At 37.7% G+C, this 22,993-nt stretch overlaps 1 protein-coding gene across 2 annotated transcripts in view; it reads left to right on the plus strand.

Annotated features, from left to right (window-relative positions):
• NR1H4 (nuclear receptor subfamily 1 group H member 4) overlaps nucleotides 1-22,993 on the plus strand; it is a gene marked incomplete at both ends in the record, with an annotated part of 31,875 nt that overhangs the window by 8,126 nt on the left and 756 nt on the right. Inside the window, 7 exons of one of the 2 annotated variants that reach the window (XM_084285858.1) lie at nucleotides 1,189-1,551; nucleotides 7,004-7,156; nucleotides 10,511-10,644; nucleotides 11,155-11,253; nucleotides 12,276-12,375; nucleotides 13,913-14,059; nucleotides 22,026-22,139. In XM_084285858.1, coding sequence (XP_084141984.1) covers nucleotides 1,189-1,551; nucleotides 7,004-7,156; nucleotides 10,511-10,644; nucleotides 11,155-11,253; nucleotides 12,276-12,375; nucleotides 13,913-14,059; nucleotides 22,026-22,139 — 1,110 coding nt within the window. The remainder of the gene's footprint in view (nucleotides 1-1,188; nucleotides 1,552-7,003; nucleotides 7,157-10,510; nucleotides 10,645-11,154; nucleotides 11,254-12,275; nucleotides 12,376-13,912; nucleotides 14,060-22,025; nucleotides 22,140-22,993) is intronic. The other variant, XM_084285859.1, reaches the window with a different exon arrangement.

Here is a 22,993-nt window from a genome sequence, read left to right on the forward strand (position 1 = left end):
GTAATGGTCACCAACAAACATTTATCTATGATTTTCTTATAAATTCTGTTGTTGAGAGTGGGACTTGGTATCTTCCTGGAAATATGCACTATTTTTCTCAGACTGTCTTCTTGGAACAAATAAAGGAACTGTCAGAAAATATGAAGTAGTGTGCAAATAACTTTTTAATTAGTTTTCCAGCTGGTTGACATGGGCTTGCTTTTAATTATATCATCCAGCATCTGTTAGATGTCATTGTAATTTTGTTATTGAAAAAATGAGATGTAAGTTGTTTGTACTTTGAATGCAACAGACAGAATATGATGGACAGAGTTAAGGTAGCCTTCAGATACATCTTTGATACTGACTTTACAAGCTACTTTTACAGAAAAGGATGCAATTCCTCATCATAGCTCATTCACCATTGTCATGTTTGTTGCTGGCTCAGAGGTGAATAGTGCTGGCTCATGGAGGTGCACGAGACGTGCACCAATGCTCTAAGTCTCACAGGTTTCTAGGGGCTGGGGACCTGGCTGCAGAAGATGGCTGACAGAGAGGTCCCATTTCACCACGTATGTTAAGGAATATCTTCCCCACTCCTTCATGGAACCCCCACTGTCCCCTTTCAGGCTCTTCTTGAAGGTTTATTTCATCTGTTTAGTCTTACAATTAAGCCTTACAATTAGGCCTTGCCATCTTTCCCCAGTCCAGTTTTCCCCTGTCAACAGTGTATTCATTTGAAATTGTATAGAAATTAACACAATGCTTCTGTCTTGATCTAACTTTCATAAATACTATAGTTTTTTTTGTTTTGTTTTGTTTTTTACTTTTGTTTGTATTTCTTTTATTCTGCTGTGAGATCTAATTCAGGGGTTGCTAGCTTCTCTGTGGTGTGGATTGTTCTTTCTTGCAAACAAAACATTACTACTTGCTGCACGGTATCTTCAATGTTTCTGTGTGTAAGTGGTAGTGCAGGACATTCCAACAATAATGAAGGATTGGCTGAGAATGGGTGGTTACTCTGAAAACATCTCACAGTGAATGTGTATAGGACTAGGACCACATCAAATCTGAGCTCAGAATGTATGGTCTTCATGATAATGCCTTATTGTTATTGAGATAGATGTCTTAGGAAGTGGAAACTTCTCTGACAATTGTGGTTTCATAGTAGTAATTTTTTTTTTTTTTGTGTGTGTTATTATTTTCCAGGTGTCCTTTCAGAGCCAATGAGTTCTCCAGTGCAAGAGGCAGATGTTTCACCTTACACACAGTACAACAGCGTGCCATTTCCCCAAGTTCAGCCTCAGATTTCATCACCACCTTATTACTCCAACCTGGGCTTCTACCCTCCACAGCATGATGAATGGTATTCCCCTGGGATGTATGAGCTCCGAAGAATTCCCTCAGAGACCTTTTACACAAGGGAGACAGAGATAATGGATATCCCTGCAGCCAAAAAGCCGAGACTGGGCCACTCCACAGGAAGAGTGAAAGGAGAAGAGCTCTGCGTGGTCTGTGGTGACAAAGCCTCTGGGTACCACTACAATGCTCTTACTTGTGAAGGATGCAAAGGTAGGATGAAATCAATTATAGAATACTATTCCAGTATTAAGCATAGCAGTATCAGATTTTCTTATTCTTATTTTTAATTTCTTTATATTTTTATCCAAGTCATTAAGTAGTGTAGAGATCTCCATTTGGATATGTTGTGCATTATTCTGTATTTTTCCCATGACAAACTGCCAGCATCCTCCACCGTTGTCCTGTGAATACAGAAAACAGTTGGCCAACCTATGTCTCTCAAGCCATCATTATTAGTTCTCTGTAAGTTTAAGAGTGACTTCCATGCGGAGAGCTCTGATGTCTTGGTGGCTGTTGATCTTGCGCTGTGCCTGTGGAAGGAGCCAAACAAAATGGAGGCCCCTTGGGATCTACCTCAGTGCTAGATTGCCCTGAAAATCAACTGCGACCCCAGCCCAAGTGCCTCCTGTAGTGTGTATTGAAGTGAAAGCTGTCAGCTCTCATCTGCAAAATGTCCCCAGAGAACCTCTTTCCCTCAGCTCCCAATGCGTATGGAGTGCATCCTCAGGTCTGTGAAATGAAAGGGCCTTTCCAATTCTAGATTTATTTCTAGGGACAGCCATTATTCGTAGGGAGGGAACTTTTTCAGGTTGTATTCATAGCATAAAAATCTTCCTTCCTAGGAGAACAGTGTTCACAAATTGGTGTCAGGATAAAAGGGGATACAGAAAATGATTGGCATTACTGGAAACATTATTGCTAGATGTTTTATCGGAAAGGAACAAAAAAGATAGGCTGATGGGATAACTATGATGGGATACCTATACCTATACCATGGGACTGATGTACACTATAGGAAGAAAAATAATGCCCCAGTTTTTCATTCTGTTCTGTGAATAAGTATTTCACTATGGTTTCCGTTCTGCAGATAAGGGCTAAAAGCTCAGACATTGCAGAAGTACTGAAATATGTGGCTGCTAATCTTAGTGTGGAGCTCATTGTCATGGAGGGTGGACTTTGAACTAATTTTGGGCTTTGCTTTACCTATTGTGGATTCATTTCTGAGTGCAAAACAGACCAAAATGGTCAAACACTCTAAACATAAGTACAATCAAGGGTCATAAAGCTTATCTCAATAATACCAGTAAATATGAGATTTCTTTCTTTCTGTTGCCTGTGTGAATTGTCTCAGTCAAAAAATATAAATTAATTCATACTAATTGTCATTATAAACCCAATTAAACTCAGTTTTAATGTAAAGGTTCCAATTCATGTTATTCTGTTAGTAAGCTACTCCTACTGTTTATTAACTTGATTATGAAATAACTTAATTTTTGCAAAGACTAACAATTAAAAAATGTGGAATGTTTAAAGAATGTCTTTAGGAGCGAGGTTAGAATCACTGGGTAAATACACAGACTAAAATCTAAGGCAGAAGGAAATATGTGTCCACCTCTCTACCGATTCAGTTTGAATCACTCTATATAACCATAATTTTACTGCTTTATGGGGATCATTTATTTTATGTTTTCACTCCATTTCATGACTGCAACATCAATTAGAAGGAATAGTATCCTTGATCAAACATAGTAAAAGTTGAATTATTTAAAGATAATGCATTCAGTTTCTACAATAAACTTCACAGGTGGTTAAAGTAACAGCTGATTCAGTAAAAAGATGTGCTGAGGACAGTGATTCTGTTTGACGAGGTGAAGATGATACTGCCTTTTCTAGACCTCTGATCATTCTTGTGCATCTGTGGAATTTTTCACATTGCTATATATTACCTCAAGACACAGTGCATAAATGGGGCTCAGTAAGCTAGTTGAGCTCTTATAAGGCATCCAAGCATGAGATTAACTCCTTTTCAGCAATAAGACTGTTAATTCATGTTTGATGTGATTCAGAATAATACACAGATCCCTTTTTGCAGGACTGGTGCCTACCCTGCAGTATCCTTGCTCCATTGATGCTGTGGATGCTCTGATTCAAAGGGGGAGACTTAGCATGCATGGAATTTAATCCTCTGTGATGAATATATTTTGTTTTGTTTTTCTTATTTCTTTCTTGGATAATGCATTCAGCATCACCCTCCATTCTTCATTCTTCCTTCTTGGGCAGAGCAATATTAAGATCTTATTTATCTTCCCTCATGAGAACAGCAATCTAAAGACATGGACAGAAATATACACACACATATATGTATATATATATAAATACATTATCAGCCATTAACAAATAAATATGAACCATTTCATTAATATTTTACAAATTAAACAGAACATTTGCTCTCAGAGGATAGTTGCCTGTGGTACTAAAAAAAAAAAAAAGGAAAAGGTTCCTCTCACCTCTAATGCTGCGTTGATCTGCAATAATAGTATCATCGTTGTTGTCCATAAAGGACCATTCATGGGCAATATTACAGAATAAGGACCATCATATTCATATTATGCTTTAAAGACTGCTGCTGTAGAGGTCATTTCTGAGACAGTCTGCAGATAGACATCAAAGACTTTTTTTTTTTTTTTTTTTTTTTTTTTTTTTTATAACCTTAGTCTGAATAATGGCACTGGGTTTTAAGGGCCATTTTGAGATGCTACAGAACAAGTGTGATATAGCGTTGCGCTTGTTCAATAGAGACACTGAATGTGTTCTGCTGAGGGTACAGCTGGTTGTGAATTCCCTCTACAGAGAGCAGAGGTAAAGAGTTTAGGCAGTCTTCAAACCATTGCTGATAATGCTTGATGTCTCTTACACCAGAATGAGCATGCTTTCTGTGAAGAGTGGTGCTACATTAATCTTTTCTTCGTGTTGGCATCCACCACGTGAGGATAGGTGGAAGGAATGCTGTTGTGATAGTCTGATAGAGTGGAGCAGGTGCTTTGTTAGCAACAGTGAACTTCAAAAACTTTTAAATTGAGATCCCCAAAACAGTTAGACACCAGGATGGCAAACTGAGATATTTACAAAGCTTTCATCTACATTTTTAACAGCTGTCTTCCTTCAATGTTCATCATTTCCATAAGAAAATCAGCATCAGTAATATTGGAGCAACTCTAGGCATAATTAATCATATTCATGACTAGCTAAGAGAACAAAGCAAAATCAACATTTCCAGCCAAATGGTTTTTGTAATTTGGTAAGATCAGATAAAAGTTAGATGGTGCCAGAAAAACCTTCACCTTTTGGGGCTGCCCCTTCATTATCCTAACAGATGCCATTTCTGATTCATCTCCAATTTTATTTTTTTTTTAACTTCCCCTGGTATAGATGGTCACACATAAAATATTTCAAACAGTTTAAGTTATTTTGTAATTTTTAGTAAAGAACATTTATTACATTTTTTTACTCATACCTAAAAGCTAATTTAAAAATCAATTATGAAGTCTGTTCAAGAAGACCATGGTTTAAGAGTCACTTCATGATAAAACTGAAGTGAGAGTAGGGTTAAAACTACTTTTTTTTCTTTTTTGGATGAAAAAAATATATATTTCATTTCTCATTTCACTTTTCCAAAAACCTTGTTTTAAAGACCAAATATTTGACCACATGAATCCTATTGGCTCCTATCATGTTGCATCCCTATTTTTTGCATTCTTTCACATTCTTTTGTGTTTTTTAAACATTCATTTACTAAAGCTCTTTTTCTTTGTCCCCCCATGAAAAAGCAAACACACACCTTGCAGAGAGGGTGAGTGATAAATTGCACTAAGAATGTCAAAAATATTTGAGTAGAGGTTTTTAATATTTACTACTAATTAATATTTTTCACAAATTACAGGATTTAATTTAACAAATAATTGCCTTTAACTGACACTGAGAACCTACAGCTTAAATCCAGGCCTTTATCTCTCTTGCCTGAGCAGTAAATGGTAATGTATTAAACACCACGTGAATGATGAATAAAAATAATGCCTAGGGCTGCAGAAGGTTCTAAGCAATCTGCATTTCAAAGGAGACTGGTGCCAGTCAAGTATATTTATCTGAAAATAAGCCAATAAAACAGTATGAAAGAGATTTCAAGCAGGAAATAAAGCAGATTCAGAGAAATGCCAGATTTTTTTTTGTGACCAGATACTGGAATTGTTTTAGTGGTAGCCACACACTGGTGCTTGAAAGAGATAATACAACTATAATAACTTGGGCCAAAGTTGGGAAATTGTCATCTGACAATGGCAAAATCATCATGTCTTCTACCACGTTATCTCACTCAGATTCAACAGGATGTTTTCCCAGGTCAACACATTCCGAAAACAAGCAAACAAGTCCTTCAATGGACAAAAATTCAGATTCACATCTGAGTGTGGGGGACTGTGTGTTATCTGGTGCCTCTCCTACTGCATGAAAGTACCAGGTTGGAAAACAATTGTGTTTTTATTGTGCCAGCCAGTCGCAAGGAGAAAGCAAAAGTTTTGTGAATAGTTTTGGTTAATGTAAATTTACACAGAATTCTACTTTGAAATGCACTATAAATAAGTGATGTGCCAGCAAAAGCTCCCAGGAGTCTATCTCAAAAGCCTGCCCTCGGGTGAGAAGGAGAACAGAGCTTCCCACCTGTGCCAGAGAGAGTTAATTTCATCTGCAGCTGAAGCTAAATAGTTTCTGCCACATGAAGGATAGCATAAAAGATTGTGATGGCACAGTGAATCCCACTAAAAATTCAGGAAACATTCAAGTCATGATTGGCAGCAATGACTCTGTTTTGTGATGACTTTTATTGTATTAAATTTCGTATCTGGAGCATTGCACATTTTGCCCATGGTTCTTCTCTCTGAGATGTGCTAGGCAGCAGCCAAATAGTAGATTTCTACAGACTGAGTCAAGGTCCTGTAGACTTCTGGGATCAGTTGTGGTTTGCAGTTACCACTGTGCAACTTTGCAGTGAATCCAGTAATGATACCAGTTCAGCTGCTTGTGTAGTTGAAATTATGTGACTGCTTAGCTCATCAGGTGGAAAATATTTAGTGAAAGAGGCTGGAGTATCTTGTACACAGAGTAGGAGACCACATGTACACTAAACCTGGGGGTAGGCAAGCAGACCAGTACTTGGTCCAAGTATTTACAGGGGCTGAGGGAAGTGTAGATAGTTACACAGCTCTCTTCCTGTGCATTCTGTACCTCAAGGGACTTAACAGGCTCATATTTTTTTTCACCAACTATTTGTATGGCATCACCACTACAGCTGTAGTGCTGGTGCTCAATCTGCTCCAGGCAGGTTTCAGATTTAAGTCTGAATTTTCTCAAGGCTGACGGTTCCAGGGCCTTACTTGGTGCTAATTCCTAATGTATGGACATGCAATCTATCACACTCACCTGTTAAATTATACAACTTTGATACTATTCTCAAAGCAAACAGCAAAAATGTAGTCACCTAGGCACTGAAGAAACTAGCAGTGCAGCAGAACTTTTGTCATTCAGAAAACCCAGATGGAGGTGCTCATCGATTTATTACTGTACTGTTTTGAGTGTTTTCTTTTATCTATGTCACTGTTGTATTGTGCAGGGTTCTTCAGAAGAAGCATCACAAAAAATGCAGTATACAAGTGTAAAAATGGAGGCAACTGCGAGATGGACATGTATATGAGGAGAAAATGCCAGGAGTGCCGTCTAAGGAAATGCAAGCAAATGGGCATGTTGGCTGAATGTATGTATACAGGTATTTGCATCATATAGCCAGAGTGTGCAGAGAACACATCAAATACAGTATTTGTTTAATCAATATGGTCTTATAAGTCTATAAAAGATACAGTCTAGCCAGTAGAAGGTGCATTAAAGATAATGCTGAAACTGTGCATCAAATCCTATTGAAATAGGCAAACACATTTGCTTCACTACTCTTTCTGGGCCTCTCCCTGTCAAGTTCTTGCTAGTCCAAATGCTGGTATTCAAACAACATTGTTTTTTTCAGAAAAGAGGAAGACTGCCATTAACAGGAAGTTTCTGTGGGCTTGCCAAGTGTATGTTCCCAGACCTCACCCAGCAATCACGCAAAGCCTTCTGAAGGCTAGCCCTTTTTTATAGTCTCATTAGCTTTTTGTGTGGTGCTATGTATTTTCCTGCCTTGAATATAGACACATAGGTAGAACTGGGTCCAGAAATGAGGCCGATGGACTTTAATAATGTTTCATATTAAAGTGAATATTCAGGCTGATAGCTTATAAACTTCACTGAGCAACTTCGAACAACAGGGATATTGGAGTGCAACTTTAAAAATGTTTAAAACATTTAGAGTAAAATGTTTTTTCAGGCTGGCTTCTGAAAACGGTCTGTAAACATCTGCTCTGCCTTTCATGAACAGGGCTACAATTTATTTTTCTTGACGGCTCCAATCACTTCAGCATACACGTATGTGTGAAACCAATTTGGGTTCATACAGGAAATTAATCTACTTGGAATTTTTAATATACTTCTATCCCTCAATCTGATCAGAAGATGCTATATTAACTGTTGGTTTTGTAAGAAACAATAAGCTCCATCAATATTTGGAACACACTGCCAGCATAATGTAATTAATCTTTCATTCTGAAAATTGAACAGGCTACAAAGATCCTGAGATATGACATATTCTCGCGCAGTATGTAAATATATGAACACACACCACCACTGTGATGACAGCATGCAGTGGGTCCCTCTGTGTCAGAGGAGAATGAGTACCCCGTGATGCAGATCCCAGATCATTGTTCCAATATTTGGAGGGTTCAAAAATAGCCTCAGTGACTTAGTATGACAAAAAGCAAGTGATCACTGAAAAAAATAGGTCAGCGTAAATAATACTGAGTAGGCACACATGAAACTTTTAAACTGGCTGATCATTTTCACAAATTGGCACACATGAAATAAAAGCCAATGAGTGCCACTGCTATTTGACTCTCTCTGCAATGGAAACTCTGGGTATCTTGTGTCGCTCATGACTTAAACATAAGTGTGCTCTAATGTACTGCAATGAGGATGTTCTGCAAAGTACTATTCAATGGCTTTTAAGTAGGAGTGTGTTGTATAATTGCTTTTAGTTCAAGGCAATCCAGGACAGTAAAACACAAAGCGTCTAGCAGTATAGAGCATTTATTTGAAAAAAAAGTGACTAGGAAATAAAAGGCTACCTTGAACTTTGTTTCACTTACTCATTTTGTAGGATCGTAATTACAAGCACTGTGGATTCTTTTTTTCCTCTGAACAAGGAGGTAAAGTCTTATAAACATTTATGGTATGTCTACTCAATAATCCTACTCCTGCCCTTTATACACAAAAGATCAAAATTACTAACCATCAGGTTTGGTTGTTTGCTGTGGTTTTGCTATAAACTGCAAGTTTCTTGTGCGAAATGTCTACCTAGGGCAGACACAGGTTATGCCACTCTTCCTGGAACTTGATAACCATTTAATACTCGTGGAAATCCAGCAAGGTCTGAGGTAAAAAGTAAAGTCCTGTTTCTCACATGAGTTTTCCAGTTAACATAAGCGGAGTCAGAATAAGATGTCAATGTACAACTCAGTAGCAGGAAGCATAACAAAATCTACTCTTACTGCTTAAGGCAAAAGTAAACCACATTTTTCCTAGGAAGGATAGTAGGCTGTATCCTAAGTTGGTGGAAAATGGTACAAGCCCATTAACACCACCGAAGTATCCATCAAATAATATCATTTAGAAAACGAAATCTATGATGCTGGGCAGCAGCACAAATTACATGGCTCAATACCAATTATCTCCACCATTCCTATTCCTCCCTTTCAAGGTATTATTTGAAGGTCTTATATGAATCATGTAAATTTCCTTTTTTCTCAGCAGTTCAGGTAGGTTATTTTATATAGTGCTTAAACAGGAAATTAAAAACATTCACAACGAAATTCACTGTTTTCATGGTATCTTCCTCTACCATCATATACTCACTGAATGAGCCTCTTTTCCTGCTCTGCATTTTCAGAGGTGAAGAATAGGAAGGATACTTGAAAGAAGCTCTTTTTTTTTTTTTTTTTTTTAAAAAAAAAAAAAAGTCCTGTGCTGATAGGTTTATTTTTAGATGAATACTTTGCTGTTTACTCTTTCATTTGTGCTTTCTGGCTGTCTTCCACAGGTTGTTTAGGGTACGTATTGTCCCTTTCTTTTGTTAGCACAGGCAAATTGCTAGTTTTTATGACATCCACATAAGGATGCTCCTTGGTTCAAGGGACTGAAATGTATTCTAGAACAAAAAAAATAATACATAAATGCAAATATCTTTTCAGTACGGCAAATTAAACTTTAGAGTAAAACCATGGCTTTATTCAGTCCTCTAAGACAAAGGGATGCAAAATATCAAGACACTTTAAACATTAAACATTAACATTTTAAATTAATACATTTTTTCAGGTACATTTGCCAGTCTGAGTTACTTATGAGCCAAAATTTTCAGCTGTTGGTCTATCCATATAATGACACTCCAATGGCTAAAGCCTGTGAGTCGTCTTCTAGGAGGACTTTGCAAAGAATCTGCACTATAGCCACAGTAATGCTTAAAGATTATTGAAAATATCCACTGCCCTTTGTGTAAGAACAGCAGCACCTCAACTACTCTTTTGGATCAGATCACAAGCACACTTTTAATGACAGTCTTCTAATCGTCCCTGTTTACTGTGCATTGGTTCTGGTTTTAGAGCACAAGGAAGGGCTTCATTCTAGATGAAACAAAACCAAAAACATACTCCATCACACTTCCATCACACTCTGTCTGTAACACCATATTAGAGCTGGTCCAAAAACAAGCTCCCTGACATTCACACTGTGTGAATGCTGAGTCACTAGCACCAACTGATTTGCTCTGTAGATGGGCTCCTATTGGGCTCGACTACTCATTAGTGTATAGTTGTATAACTCATTAGGTTCACATCCAAAGATAATGACATGTTCAGGAAATATTCTGTACAGGTAAGTAGATTTGTTAGTGTAAAGGGCATTCATGAGCATGTTCATGTAGTTAGTCAGTGCCTAAAGCATATATAAATGCAAAAAATACCTATTGTATTGTGTGTTCTAGGTCTGTTAACAGAAATACAATGCAAGTCAAAAAGGCTACGGAAAAATGTGAAACAGCCCCCAGATCAAACGGTCAATGAAGATAATGAAGGACATGACATGAAACAAGTGACATCTACAACTAAAATGTATAGGGTAATAAAATTCTTGTAATAGTAGTGGCAATGTTTGAGATAAATGTGGCTTTTACACTGAATAAGTTCTCATAAATTCTATGGAGCTATCTGCATAAATTAAAAATCCGTCTCTCACCCATGTCAAGGAGATACCTTGCATATAGAAGTAGTTTTGATATTTTTAGTCAAAACTCTGTACAGCATCCATAAAATATTTTTTTCTGTGATATATCTCAGGTGTATATCATATATAGTGAGGAGTGATAGTGAAGTTTGAGCATACTGAGTTATTTGATAATTATTTCCTAATTTCTAAGAATAAACCACATAAATTCATGCTATTTAAAAGCCTTGCATGCTTCCCTGTGGACTTCTGTAGAAATCTGAAGTCTTGTGGTGGCAAGCAAATCTTATCTGCTTTAACTTGAAGTGTAACAAATATGTGTATATCTTTGCCTAATTCGCAAGATGGTAGATCATTTTTATTTAACTGCATTTCATGATGGGCTTTTTTTTTTTGCCAGTATAGGAGAAAGTAGAATTTACCCCAGAACAGCAGAACCTTCTTGATTACATCATGGATTCATACAGTAAACAACAAATACCTCAGGAGGTGTCAAAAAAGCTAGTAAGTACATTGATTGATTAATTATTGAGATGTGGATGAAAAAGCTGAGGATTAGGTAGACTATGGGTATAAGTTTACAGTTTAAACGTGCTGCAAGGGTGTCAAACTCTGTCATTTAGTTATTTGTTAGACCACATCTTTGTTTACTAAATTTAAATGCTAAGAAAAAGCTTTCTGCTCTTTGAAAATACACTTTTATACTCAAATGTAACTTTTGCTGATTGGAACTTTGTTTTTCCTTTATCAGTATAGGCAGTGATTTGAGTTCGACTTCCAAGCTTCCAGACTGGGAGCTTGAAAGTCTTTCAGTTTAGTGAACCCAAACTCCCAACATCTTCCAGGTTTTTGTTTAATTCAATTTTCTTTCCTCTTCCTTATACCTTCTAGAATTTCTGGTTTCCATTTAAAAATTTAACTTTTCATGCTAAGATGGAAAAATGTTGGGAAATAGGCAGAAGAGAAAAAAAAAAGGGGGGGGGTTAAATAAGATTTTTACTGTTTTCTTTTCACAAAACTGTCGTGTTGTTTCTTAAAAAGAAACAAACAAAAACCAACAAGCAAAACAAATGAACAAGATTATTTTCTAAGTTCTCAACTTTGAAAAATAAAAGGAAGACACTTGCAAGGGCTGTAACTAACTTGTGCAACTTATTTCCATGGGAGATTGAGGAGGTTAAAAATAAAGACAATTCAAAAAAGAAAGTAGACAAATTCATGGATAACAAGGCTTTTGGTTAAACATCATGGTTCACATATAACTTCTAGCTTAAGAAGTGCCTAAATCATTGACTGCTGGACATAGCATTGAAAATGTGACATGCTTCAGGGAAAGGACACTGTCTACTTCTATTTCTTACATCACCTTCCAAAATACCTGTTTTTGTCAACCATTTTTTTTTGCACAAACTGCAGGATTAGATAGACCTCTCACATGATCCACTCTAATAATTTTTGTATTTATGTTTTTAAATGCGAAGTGATGATGAATATTAACAGATTTTGTTTGGTCTGATTTTTAACAGTTACATGAGGAATTCAGTGCTGAAGGGAATTTTCTGATTTTAACAGAAATGGCTACCAGTCACGTTCAGGTTCTTGTGGAATTCACTAAAAAACTGCCAGGTATATCCAGTCTGCTGGGGCAAATTTTGTTACTGTGAGACTTAAATACCTTCGGTTGCCGTTTGATTATTTTATTTTGAATGCTACATGAAAACACCACCTCCTCTGACACATGTATTCTTCAGACACCTTCTAAAGAAAAGAAGATTTGTGCTCTGCGGTGAACATTTTGAATAATTCAAATTCTGTCACTCTGGGATGTGGCACTTTTTATCTATTGACAAGCAAAATGTTCAGAGAAGAGGTTAGGTCTCTAGAGACTTTTCATGTATCAGTGCAATGCCAAATAGTTTGCCTGTAAGTTACCACTAACATCCACCAGACTTGTGCTTTGCTGCCTTTCTAGAAAAGCCTTTAAGCCATAACATCCACTGAATTATGAGTCTTAAACAAGAACTTTGTCTTGTTAGAGACACCAGTACTTATAGACCTTGCATGGTGTGTTATGGACAAATACTGAAGACCTGAGTTGTTTATTTTTGTTATTGTTGTTATTGTTATTAAACCCCCAAGTGGATGTTACCTCATGAATGAATGCTGGGCATAGTACGGGTTCCTTGTGAGACAAGTCCCAGCCCTCCTTCTCTGCCTGGAAGCTGTGTTTACAGGTGTTTTCTCATCAGCTTCAAGCCTTTGCCCACCCTCTGAAGCCAGTCTACTGCTACTGCAGCACTTGGAGCCGTGCTTCCAGCTCCTTTCTCTGCACTCAGCCTTGAAGCCACAGACCAAGCCACCCCTGTGAAAATTCTTCAGGCACTTTTTTTTTTCAAGGAAGGTGCACTGTGATGCCTAACTGTAGGAAAATATTTTCCTGGTATTCCCATGATATTGACCATTTATTTGTGTGTTATGAGCTTGCTTCAAAGGCCAGTACTGCAGCTGTAACTTTAATTTCATGCTAACTGGAATACCAGCTCTCAGGACATGAACAGAGTACAAATTAAGGAAAGGGGTACAGCAGTGTCAGCTGACAGATGCTAACACAGCTCCTTAATGGAACAAAAGAATTCAATGTGCTATGTGCTGCTCTGGTTGAACGCAATCACTGGTCAAGTTCATGATTAAGTGTACACATACACACCAGAGAGTGAGCGAAGCTATGAGCTAGAAATTTGATAGTGGTTTGGTAAGAGGGAAAAAACAAAAACAAAACAACAACAACAACAAAAAACCTACCAGATTTCTGCAATCCAAATGGCTTTATGGTGCAGAAAAGGCAAAGTCCTGGGATCTTAAAGCCTCCACAAAGGCTCCCTGTCTGGCTTCTGGAGCTCGATTTTCAAAATCAGTTGCCAGGAGTGATAGGGAAGGTCCCCACTGAGTCTAATTCACCTAAACTTCAGTGGGGACTGAGCCTGTGTTATATTATGGAATCTTGGTTTCAGTCTCTGCAGCATTTGTCAAGCCAGCCAACACCAGCATCAAGGTTACACAAATGTGTAGCACCTCCTATGGAAGAAGTTCAGGACAAAAAGTACTTTTCTGTTGCTGTGGGAGTTTTCTGTTACTGCCTTACTTATCTATAATGTCTCCCCAGGCTTCCAAACCCTTGACCATGAAGATCAGATTGCTTTGCTGAAGGGCTCAGCTGTGGAAGCCATGTTCCTCCGTTCAGCTGAGATCTTCAGTAGGAAACTTCCTACAGGACATACTGTTCTTTTGGAAGAAAGAATTCGTAATAGTGGTGAGTATCTTGTTTATATACTGTGGAATGTTACTTTAGAAGGAAAACATCTATTCTTAGGGCCTATTTAGTAAAACTGAATCATAGTGCATAGAAGAAATATAAATATGGAATATTCTCAGTATATTTTCTGTTTCTTAAGGTTCTGCTTAAGGTGTAAGACTGGAAAATGATGAAAAGCCAAACTGGGCTTGGTATTTGTTCCTTAAAGCAGGCAAAGATGTATTTTGCTTTATTACATAGTCTTTGTTCTCCACTGATGCAATACAGAATGTGTTTTTTTTTGTTGTTGTTTTTTTTTTTTTTCTGTGTTGACAAACAAACTTTACCTACTCCTCATATACTTATCATTAAAAATTCAAAAGTGACAAAAATTATCAATCAAAGAGGCTTGATTCTATATTCATGCTGCTTTGATTCTGCCTTCCTTTATAATGATCAGAAGGAAAATATATGGGAGAACATTTAACCTCAATACTAGTTGTGGAAATGGGCTTGAACTCAGCTCTGAAACTCTTAAAATCCATGACATGAAGGGACTAGCAATGTATGGAAAATGATGCCAATATTTATATATTTGCAACTATTAAAATGAGTCAGAAAATGTGAGAATAATTTCCTTGCTAAAGTTTTAGTTTTAGTTTGACTTAGCACACTCATTTATAGGTTTACATTTCGTAGTTTTTAATATTTCTTTTATTTTGATTTATTGCAAGAGGCTGTTGTTTGAAGGACTGGAAATGGGTGGTTTTGAGAGTGATATGGATAGCTTGTAGGCCAGGCTCTGCAATCAGAGTTAAAATGAGTACTGGATCAGACCCTGGGTTGAATAGTTTCCAAGAAATGAAGCACTGTAACTTTTTTAATGTGTGTATATATACACGCTGCGTATATACATATATGTATGTTACTGCTCATGGAAAAAAAAGGCTTTCTGAAGCATATTTCCTCAAGACAGGATCAAGTTGGGAGCATAAAGAGACATACTGTTGCTAGAATTGCTCCCTCCCTATATTGCAGGAGGATAAAGCATTACCCAGCTACTTGCTGCTGGCTGCATTTTTTCCTTCCACTCATATCCAGAATACAAGATATATTACTCTTTGCCATGTATTCTATTTCTCCACACTGTGCAAATTCAGACCTACTTAAAAGCATTTTCCTTGACTGCACTTAATGAGCTTGTAAGAGTAAAGAAAAGCAGCTTGTAAATCTTTGTAGTTGTAGCTGTGTTAACTTTACTGCTGCTACTGCTGCTACAGATGATGATGTGAACTATAAGATCTACAGCAGACCCAGAAGTCACTCAGAATTTCCAAGCTCACAAGACTCCTTCATTTTGGACAGACATTGGCTCATTGTCATTGCTGCATGCTAGAGCATAGCCATTCAAACTGGCAATGTCCCTTTCATGAAAAGACTTAAATGTGGGTTTAAAATTCCCCTTTGACTGCTTGGCAGGCTTTGCTGGCTTGAACAGCAGCCTGTACCAAATTTGATATTAGGGTAGAAACTTTTATAGCCTGTCTCAGCCTTAACCAGTAACGACATGTGCTACTTACAATAAGCACTGCAGCTGACCTTTATCATACTGTAGAGTGGTCCAAGAGAGAAACTGGCCAGAAGAGATTACACTCAAGTCAAACAAAGAAGAAAGCCCAAAAGAATGATACTTAAATATGGAGGTAGGAACTTCACTGTAAGATATACCTGACTGAGAAACAAGACTAAGTACAGCAAACCAAAACCCCACAAAATCAGTTGAGAGCAGCAGAGGAAACACAGTGATAGCTGAATGAGAGTTTATCAATCCATATAAAGGTAATGAATGAAGAAAAAGCACCAGGACTATTCATAGCTTCTAGTGAGGTCCTAAGTACTGTCAGGCCATCAGCCATAGTTCGTCATTAGTCAGAACTCCTATCCCCAATATTTTAGATGCAGACAGGTGTCAGAATGTCACGTTAGTCCTATTGTCAGTCCTTGATATCTGTATCCATGAAATTGAGGGTGCAGGGAGAGATCTTGCCTAAAAGTCACAAACTGTCCAGACTTTTGTCACCTGCCACCATGTCAGTTTGGAAGCAGCTCTTGTCTATTAATATTTATGCCTGTATTTTTATTCTTATTTTTTTCTGATAAAGAAGCTAGAGATCTGATGGTGATGACCTTTGAGCATGAGCAGTATTTATTTTTATTCTCATGCTGATGAGGTGTATTTTTATTTCTTAGCTTGAGCGTATTGCCTAAGTCCTGGCACATCTCAGTGACTGCCTTTGTGCCCTTATAGTCTCTCCACAACGTATTATGGAAATTCTTTCATTTGCTGCTCCTGAAATTGAAATCCTCTCTTACTCACTCTAATACTGAGACTTAATGAGAAATACAGATGTTCTATGTAATGTTAATGAGAGCTTGTACAACTTACTCATCTTACTTGATGCTTCACTTACACAAACACCATGTTGTCACCGATTCACTCATTTTGTGAAAAGTTGACATCTGGGTAATTTAATGGTTAGTTTCTTTCTGTTATTTTGAAAGCAAATTGTCTGCATTGTCTAGCAGTAAAATAATTTAAAAAACACTGCTGAAATGCTGAATGTTTTCACAGAGAGCATTTATACCTTGTTTTTCTAATGACATCTGCTTTCAGTTATCATTGAGAGACACAGATTTTTTTTTAATCATTTTATTCTTCAGAACACTTCTACTAATTTCAGTATTGGGGAATTAGATACTATCCGGTATGCATAGAAATGGAAAAATCTGGACCCAAACTTTCAGTTGGCAGCAGGACACCTGTCATTGTGAAATATGCTCTTGTTTTCCTGGATGGGTTACAGGTGCTGAAGTACGATGAAATCCAAGGCAAAAATGAAATAGACAGTATTTCAAAACATTGGAAAGAGGCCGCGTTTCGCCCTTGAATGTGGATACAAAGTTCCCATTGATTTGGACTAGATGCCCCTGCAACTTAGGGCAAAATTTGGCAGAGGAACAATGGATACCCAATCACTTCCGCTACCTTTGGCTTTCATTGTTTGATTGTTAGTACTGAGTAACCGTAGTGCTTCAGAACCCCACTGTGCTGCTGCCGGTTGTGCAGAGAAACTAAATGAAATGATCGCCACTGCTGAGTCCAGATAATGTGTGAGAAAGTAACCTGGCCTGTATCTTGCTCCTTGTTTCCAAACATACCTGCACATGAAGGCTGTCTAGCCCTGCCAGTGGTTGTGTGCATCCACACAGAAGGAGACATTTGCCATCCTGTGACTCAATCCCAAAGCGGTATCCTGCCAAGAACATTTAGAAATTAGGGCCACTTTTAATCAGAGTATAGGAAAGAGCTTTTCTGTTCATATACAGTCCTGCATGATCTACCATGCTGACTTAACCAGTGCCATGAATTACACAGTTTACACAAATGTATAAATCATACCTACAGAGTTAATTTATGTACATGAAAATAAGAACAGATGTCGGAGAACCCAATCTCTTTTCTTCTGCATAAGTGTGCCTCTCCAGGCCAAAAACGTACTTAGGTAAATAGCCTCGACCTATGAAGACTAGCTCAGGGCAGTGCAGATGCTGCTGCTGTGTGCCAGGCTGCACCTCTCTCCTGACAGCAGGCACGCAGGCCACTGCCAGAGGATGGGATATGACATGGTCATTTGCATCCTCCTTGCAGGTTTACTGGGGTTTCTGCTCTTGCAATAATGGCTCCACAGTGGTCCTACTAATTGATTTTGAGAAGAAGGGATTTTGCTGTCCAACTTGTGAATTCTTTTTGGCACATAGTAACCTCTCATTTAAGTTTCTCACCTGTAGAGGATGAGGACAAAGGACAATTCAGATGTCCATCTTCTGATGTACCTTCTCTGCTGGCTAGACTTTCCCCTTTTCAGCTCTCAGCATTAATACGGGGAATTTGGTCAGTGTTTGAAGGGTCACTGATACATCTGAATAGATTAGAAGGCAGAGTTTATAACAAAAACAGTGCAGCCTGGGAAACAGTTCTGGTAGATGAAGCACTGTGAATGATAAGATGTAATTTTGAGAGTAATTAATATATTTCATTTTCATAAAACAGCTACTAATAAACTCTTGGTTTAATACCCACTGGCAGCTTCATGTTTATCAAGAAAAAAAGATCTCTTCATCCATATTAATCACACAGTGCTAGTTACTATTAATTAGTACTTACTCTCAAGCTTTCCTCTTGCAATAGATCAATCTAATCTGTTTTAATGAATAGCCAGAATAAAAGAGAGAATACTGATCTCAAAAAAATGGCAATAATGACTTGATATCATAGGAAAAAAAATAGTATATGCCAGGGCTATGTTAACCAGATGTAATTATTTATGACTGGAAACTGCAAACCTTATGAAAGCAACAGTCCTTTTATTTTCAGTATAGGGAGATCATAGGAACAAAACTCTAAAACACAAGGCAAAGTCTGAAACAATACTGCATCCTAGGCTACAGAGATGAATGAAATTGTGTAAGAAGTAAGAGGTGCTGAATGAATAATGCTCACAAATTTGAATCTCCTCTAGTCTAATGCTGAAGGCCATATTCAATAAAGGTAGTATTTCTTGTTGACTACCCTGGGGTTATGCCACTCAGGCATTAACATAGCAAAATCAACTAAATTGAATTGCAGTGTCTTCAGCAGATGATAGGGTTGGGCTGGTGGTTAGGTAGAAATCTGTGTAATTCAGAATGATGCACCACAAAACCCAAAGGAAGGGCCAGTTCTTACTGCCTTAATGCCGCATGATGCCAATTTCTAAAACCTTTTTGAAAAAAGTTAAGCAGGAGGCATCATTAACACAGAACAGGAAGTTCTGCCTGTCTGATATAGTATGTACACTGCTCTCATCTGAACTTAATAAAGAAGGTTAAACAGAGCTAGCTTTTTTGTTCTCACTGAGGCCAGAAACACATTATAACTTTATCTATTTGATTTTTTTTTCCACTTTTGGAGTATGATTGGTAACACTGACATTTGAAAAGCCATATAATTCATTTCTCCTCCAGCCCTTCTAGTTACAAACAACAAATCACCTTTAATTCTTTTTCTGATAACCTGAGTGGAAGTGACATCTCACACAGTAGATAAGAGGAAAAAAAAAGCAAGAACTATAAACATCTGTTTCCTGCTTTTTTTTTTTTTTTTTTTTTTTTTGCTTTCTGGTGGAGTTTATTAAATCCAAACTGAAGCGCTTTCAATCACATTAGAAAACAGCCCCCTCTTGTGATGGAACAGCAGTTTGTGTAATGTTTGTCCAGAATAAGGAAATAATCAGGAAAGGCCAGCACAGACAGGATAGAGGCAAAATTAGTAACCAGGAAAAAAATCCATTAGACTAGCCTTAAAATTGCTCTTTTGCATGGTTTTGTTCATAATTGCCTTGTGACATACATCTATGTAAAGACTTCATAGTTCTGGTCGTTGTTTTTTTTTTTTTTTTTTTTTTTTTTTTTTTAGTAAAAGGAGTAAACTTTAGCAGCATTCCTATAACATCTCTTTTTATTTATCCCTTTCTTATTTATCCCTTTTTATTCCCTCTTCTGTTTTGATTTATTTCTCTGTTTGGATTGCAGTAGTGCAGAGACCTGTTCTAATGCAATTTTATTTGCTTTCACATCTACACTCCCTCCCTCCCATGCTTTAGTTTCTTAATGTTAAATTATAAACTTTCTGGTGCAAGGACTGTTTTACTTCATACTTATGGGTGCAAGGAGGACCAGAATTTAGATATTCCACACCTTGTTTTTCACCAACATCTTTTTCATCCCGCTGTTGTTATATTGACACTAGGACTTGAGGAGCTCTGTGGTCAGAACAATTTCATCCAGCTGATCAATGAACAATTTCATCCATCTGAAAAGTAACCTCTCTGCCCCCCCCCCCCTCAAAAAAAAAAAGGGGGGGGGGTAATAATAATAATAAAAAGGAAAACAAGTCAAATGATGAATGTGAGAAACAAATGAGGAGAATCTTAGTCACAGCCCACTTCCTCCTGTTTCCTGCCTGCTGCCAAGATGATGTGCCCAGGGGCATGACACCTTGCCTGGGGAGTTCTAAAAATATCTGCAGTTGTCTTGGACTTTTCTCATGACATTGTTGAGCTATGCATGAAAGGAATTTGTTTGCTCTGCTTTAGGGCTCAGTTAGACTTTTTTTTTTTTCACGGTTCTAGATTCACATGCACTTTAAAACACGTGTTTTAAATACGTGTCGTATTGAACTACAATAAAAACTGCCAAATAGAGACAGGCAGTTTCCCAAAAGTTAGCAATAACAAGTGTTCAAAATTTTAAATTGTTAAATAGTTTGTATAGTTAACTCCGGTGACTAATGACATAAGTTATGCAGCACATCAGATGCTCTGTATGAAGCTTGAACTGTGTTACTACCACAGGATGAGCTGACTCTTGTCATACAGATCTGCTGAATGGCTTTAGACTCTTCTCAAAATCATTGAACATGTTGCAAAAACTGGATCTGTAGTTTGAAATCTGAAGAAAACTTAGGTGCTAATGTCACGTGTTTAAATACATCTTTCAGCCACAAAATGTGCCACAATCTGCAAAACTATACTTTCACTCTGCTGGGTCACATAACCATTCCACTGATTTAAATTAGTTGTCACTGTCACAGCAAAATGTGACTTGTTCATAGTTAAGTCAAGTGACTTTACATTTCCTGTCTTTGGGTTGCATCTGCTGAGTTTCATTTTGAATTTCCCCTGTTGGAGGCACTCCAAACCTCACAGCAGTCTCTGACTACTGGTCTTGGACTTCGTGTTGTATAAAATACTCAAAGCCACGTTATTTCACAGTTTCCAAACTAAGCTGTGAAGTCTCATTCAAGAACAGCTCAAAACTAAACAGAGTGAAATGATGAGAAATCCTATAGTCCTATCCTATAGCTCTGTGTGAACAGAGGAGGTTTCTGTCCTTTCAGACAAGAAGCATTGGTTTGGATTTGTAGACCTTATAGGTGCTGCTGCATCAGAGCTGCAAGCATCTGTTTTCAACAGTCTAGTAACTGCTCTGAGTGACTCTGACACACTACTTACAAAAAAAAAATAAAATAAGAAAATGGATGTCATAGGACCTACTTCTCTTTTACACCACAGGGCAGAGTGAAGTACATCTGTAATCTAAGGCTACGTCAGAACAGTGTGACCTGATGACAAAGTCCGTAAGAGGAAGCCCAGTCGGCATGCCCCAGTGCAGTAACCCCAGTGGGTTTCACTGATGGATCAAGAGAATCACATGATCCCAGCTTAAACTAGGCTGGGTTTTAATTATTTATGGCTCTGTACTTTATAATACACTAGTTCATGCTGGAAGGTAATAATAGTTGCAAGCAAGTTGATCTCGGACTACAGGTAATCCTAGCCCTAGCTAAAGTTTCAGGCTACATAAAAGGAGCAATTAAGACTCTTCATGGAGACAACCAAAGCAGCTGCCCAAGGCAGTTAGCTGTATAGTAGAGTTGGGCTGGAATTAAGCCATACACCCTGAGAGGTTTCCATATAGCTAATGTAAACATAGTGAACATGGGACTGTTTCACTGTCTGTGAATACTGGAAACAGAAGACATCTAGGGTATCAGCAGACAGCAAGAAGAACACACATGAGACTTGTCCTGAGGAGCAAGATGGACAAACCTGTAGAGAAAATGAACTTACTTCAAAGAAAGTCTTTGAAACAAGGTGAAAAGGAATTTCCAGTGCTTGCCTGTTTCTACCCTGTTCTGGAAAACAAGGGCATGCTGGCACTATGTAACTAATTGTATTGCATCAGACCTGATTTGTGTAGTAAATTTTGCCCACTAAGACAAACAGTCAAGGCTTCAAATATTAACAAATTGCTCAGTGGCAATAAACCAGATTATTTCAATAATCAAAGAAATAATGCAACTTTTTATTCTTTTTCTTCCCAGGTATCTCAGATGAATTCATAACTCCCATGTTTAATTTTTATAAAAGTGTTGGAGAGCTGAAGATGACACAGGAAGAATATGCACTGCTCACAGCAATAGTTATCCTGTCCCCAGGTAATTTCTATTTCAGAATTAAATATTGGTGCATTTGGAAAGAAACGTGAGATGTGTGACCTGAGTCTTGTAAAAACTTCCTACACAGAGCAAGTGAGAATACATACTCATTCAGTGTATTCTGTTGTTAAACTAGAAAACAATAGAAACCCAAAGTGTCCTGCTGTACCAACTTGCTTTGTGTATATGGAAAAAAAGTGCCTAAATTGTGCTTGAAGCGCTTGAAAAACATTATTGGTAATTCATCACTGCTCAGCATGATGGGTTTGCTCCTTCAGAAAATCCCAAATGTGGTTACATGTGTATCACTACAGCCCACTGTGGAATGTCACATTTTTAAAAGGCAAGTGGAAGACCCTCTATGCTAGAACTGAGAATGGCAATGAAGGCCTTCAGCCTCTATTACACAAACAGCAGCTGGCAAAAGTGGGACAGTGGTGAGTTGTCCTTTAGGCTGCAGAGAGTTCAAAACTGACTTTTCAGTAATATCATTGTAATAATGTCAGGCTTTGCTGTAAAAACTAATTCTTTAACAACACAGAAGTAACCTGCGAACTATAGAGAAATTCATAGTGTCTCAAACTATCGCATAAAAGGAGGAGAGAAGCCTGGTGGTTTAGGAGAAAAGGCAGACACTAAGGTTTCCAAGTAAGGCTTCACTCAAGGTGGGAAAGGTGAAGCAATTCCATTGCTCTTGGAGTCAGTGCTGATCAGGATTTCTTTTTTTTTTTTTTTTTACACTAAAAATGTCAGTAACATAAATAACCTGATCTTCTCCTTCCTCCTTCTCCAAGCATACTTATACTTCCACAAAATAAAAAGAGAAGTATTGTCCAACATAAGAGGCTTCATCT

This window comes from Netta rufina, assembly GCF_964035555.1.
Source record: "Netta rufina genome assembly, chromosome: 1".
NCBI classification, from domain to species: Eukaryota; Metazoa; Chordata; class Aves; order Anseriformes; family Anatidae; genus Netta; species Netta rufina.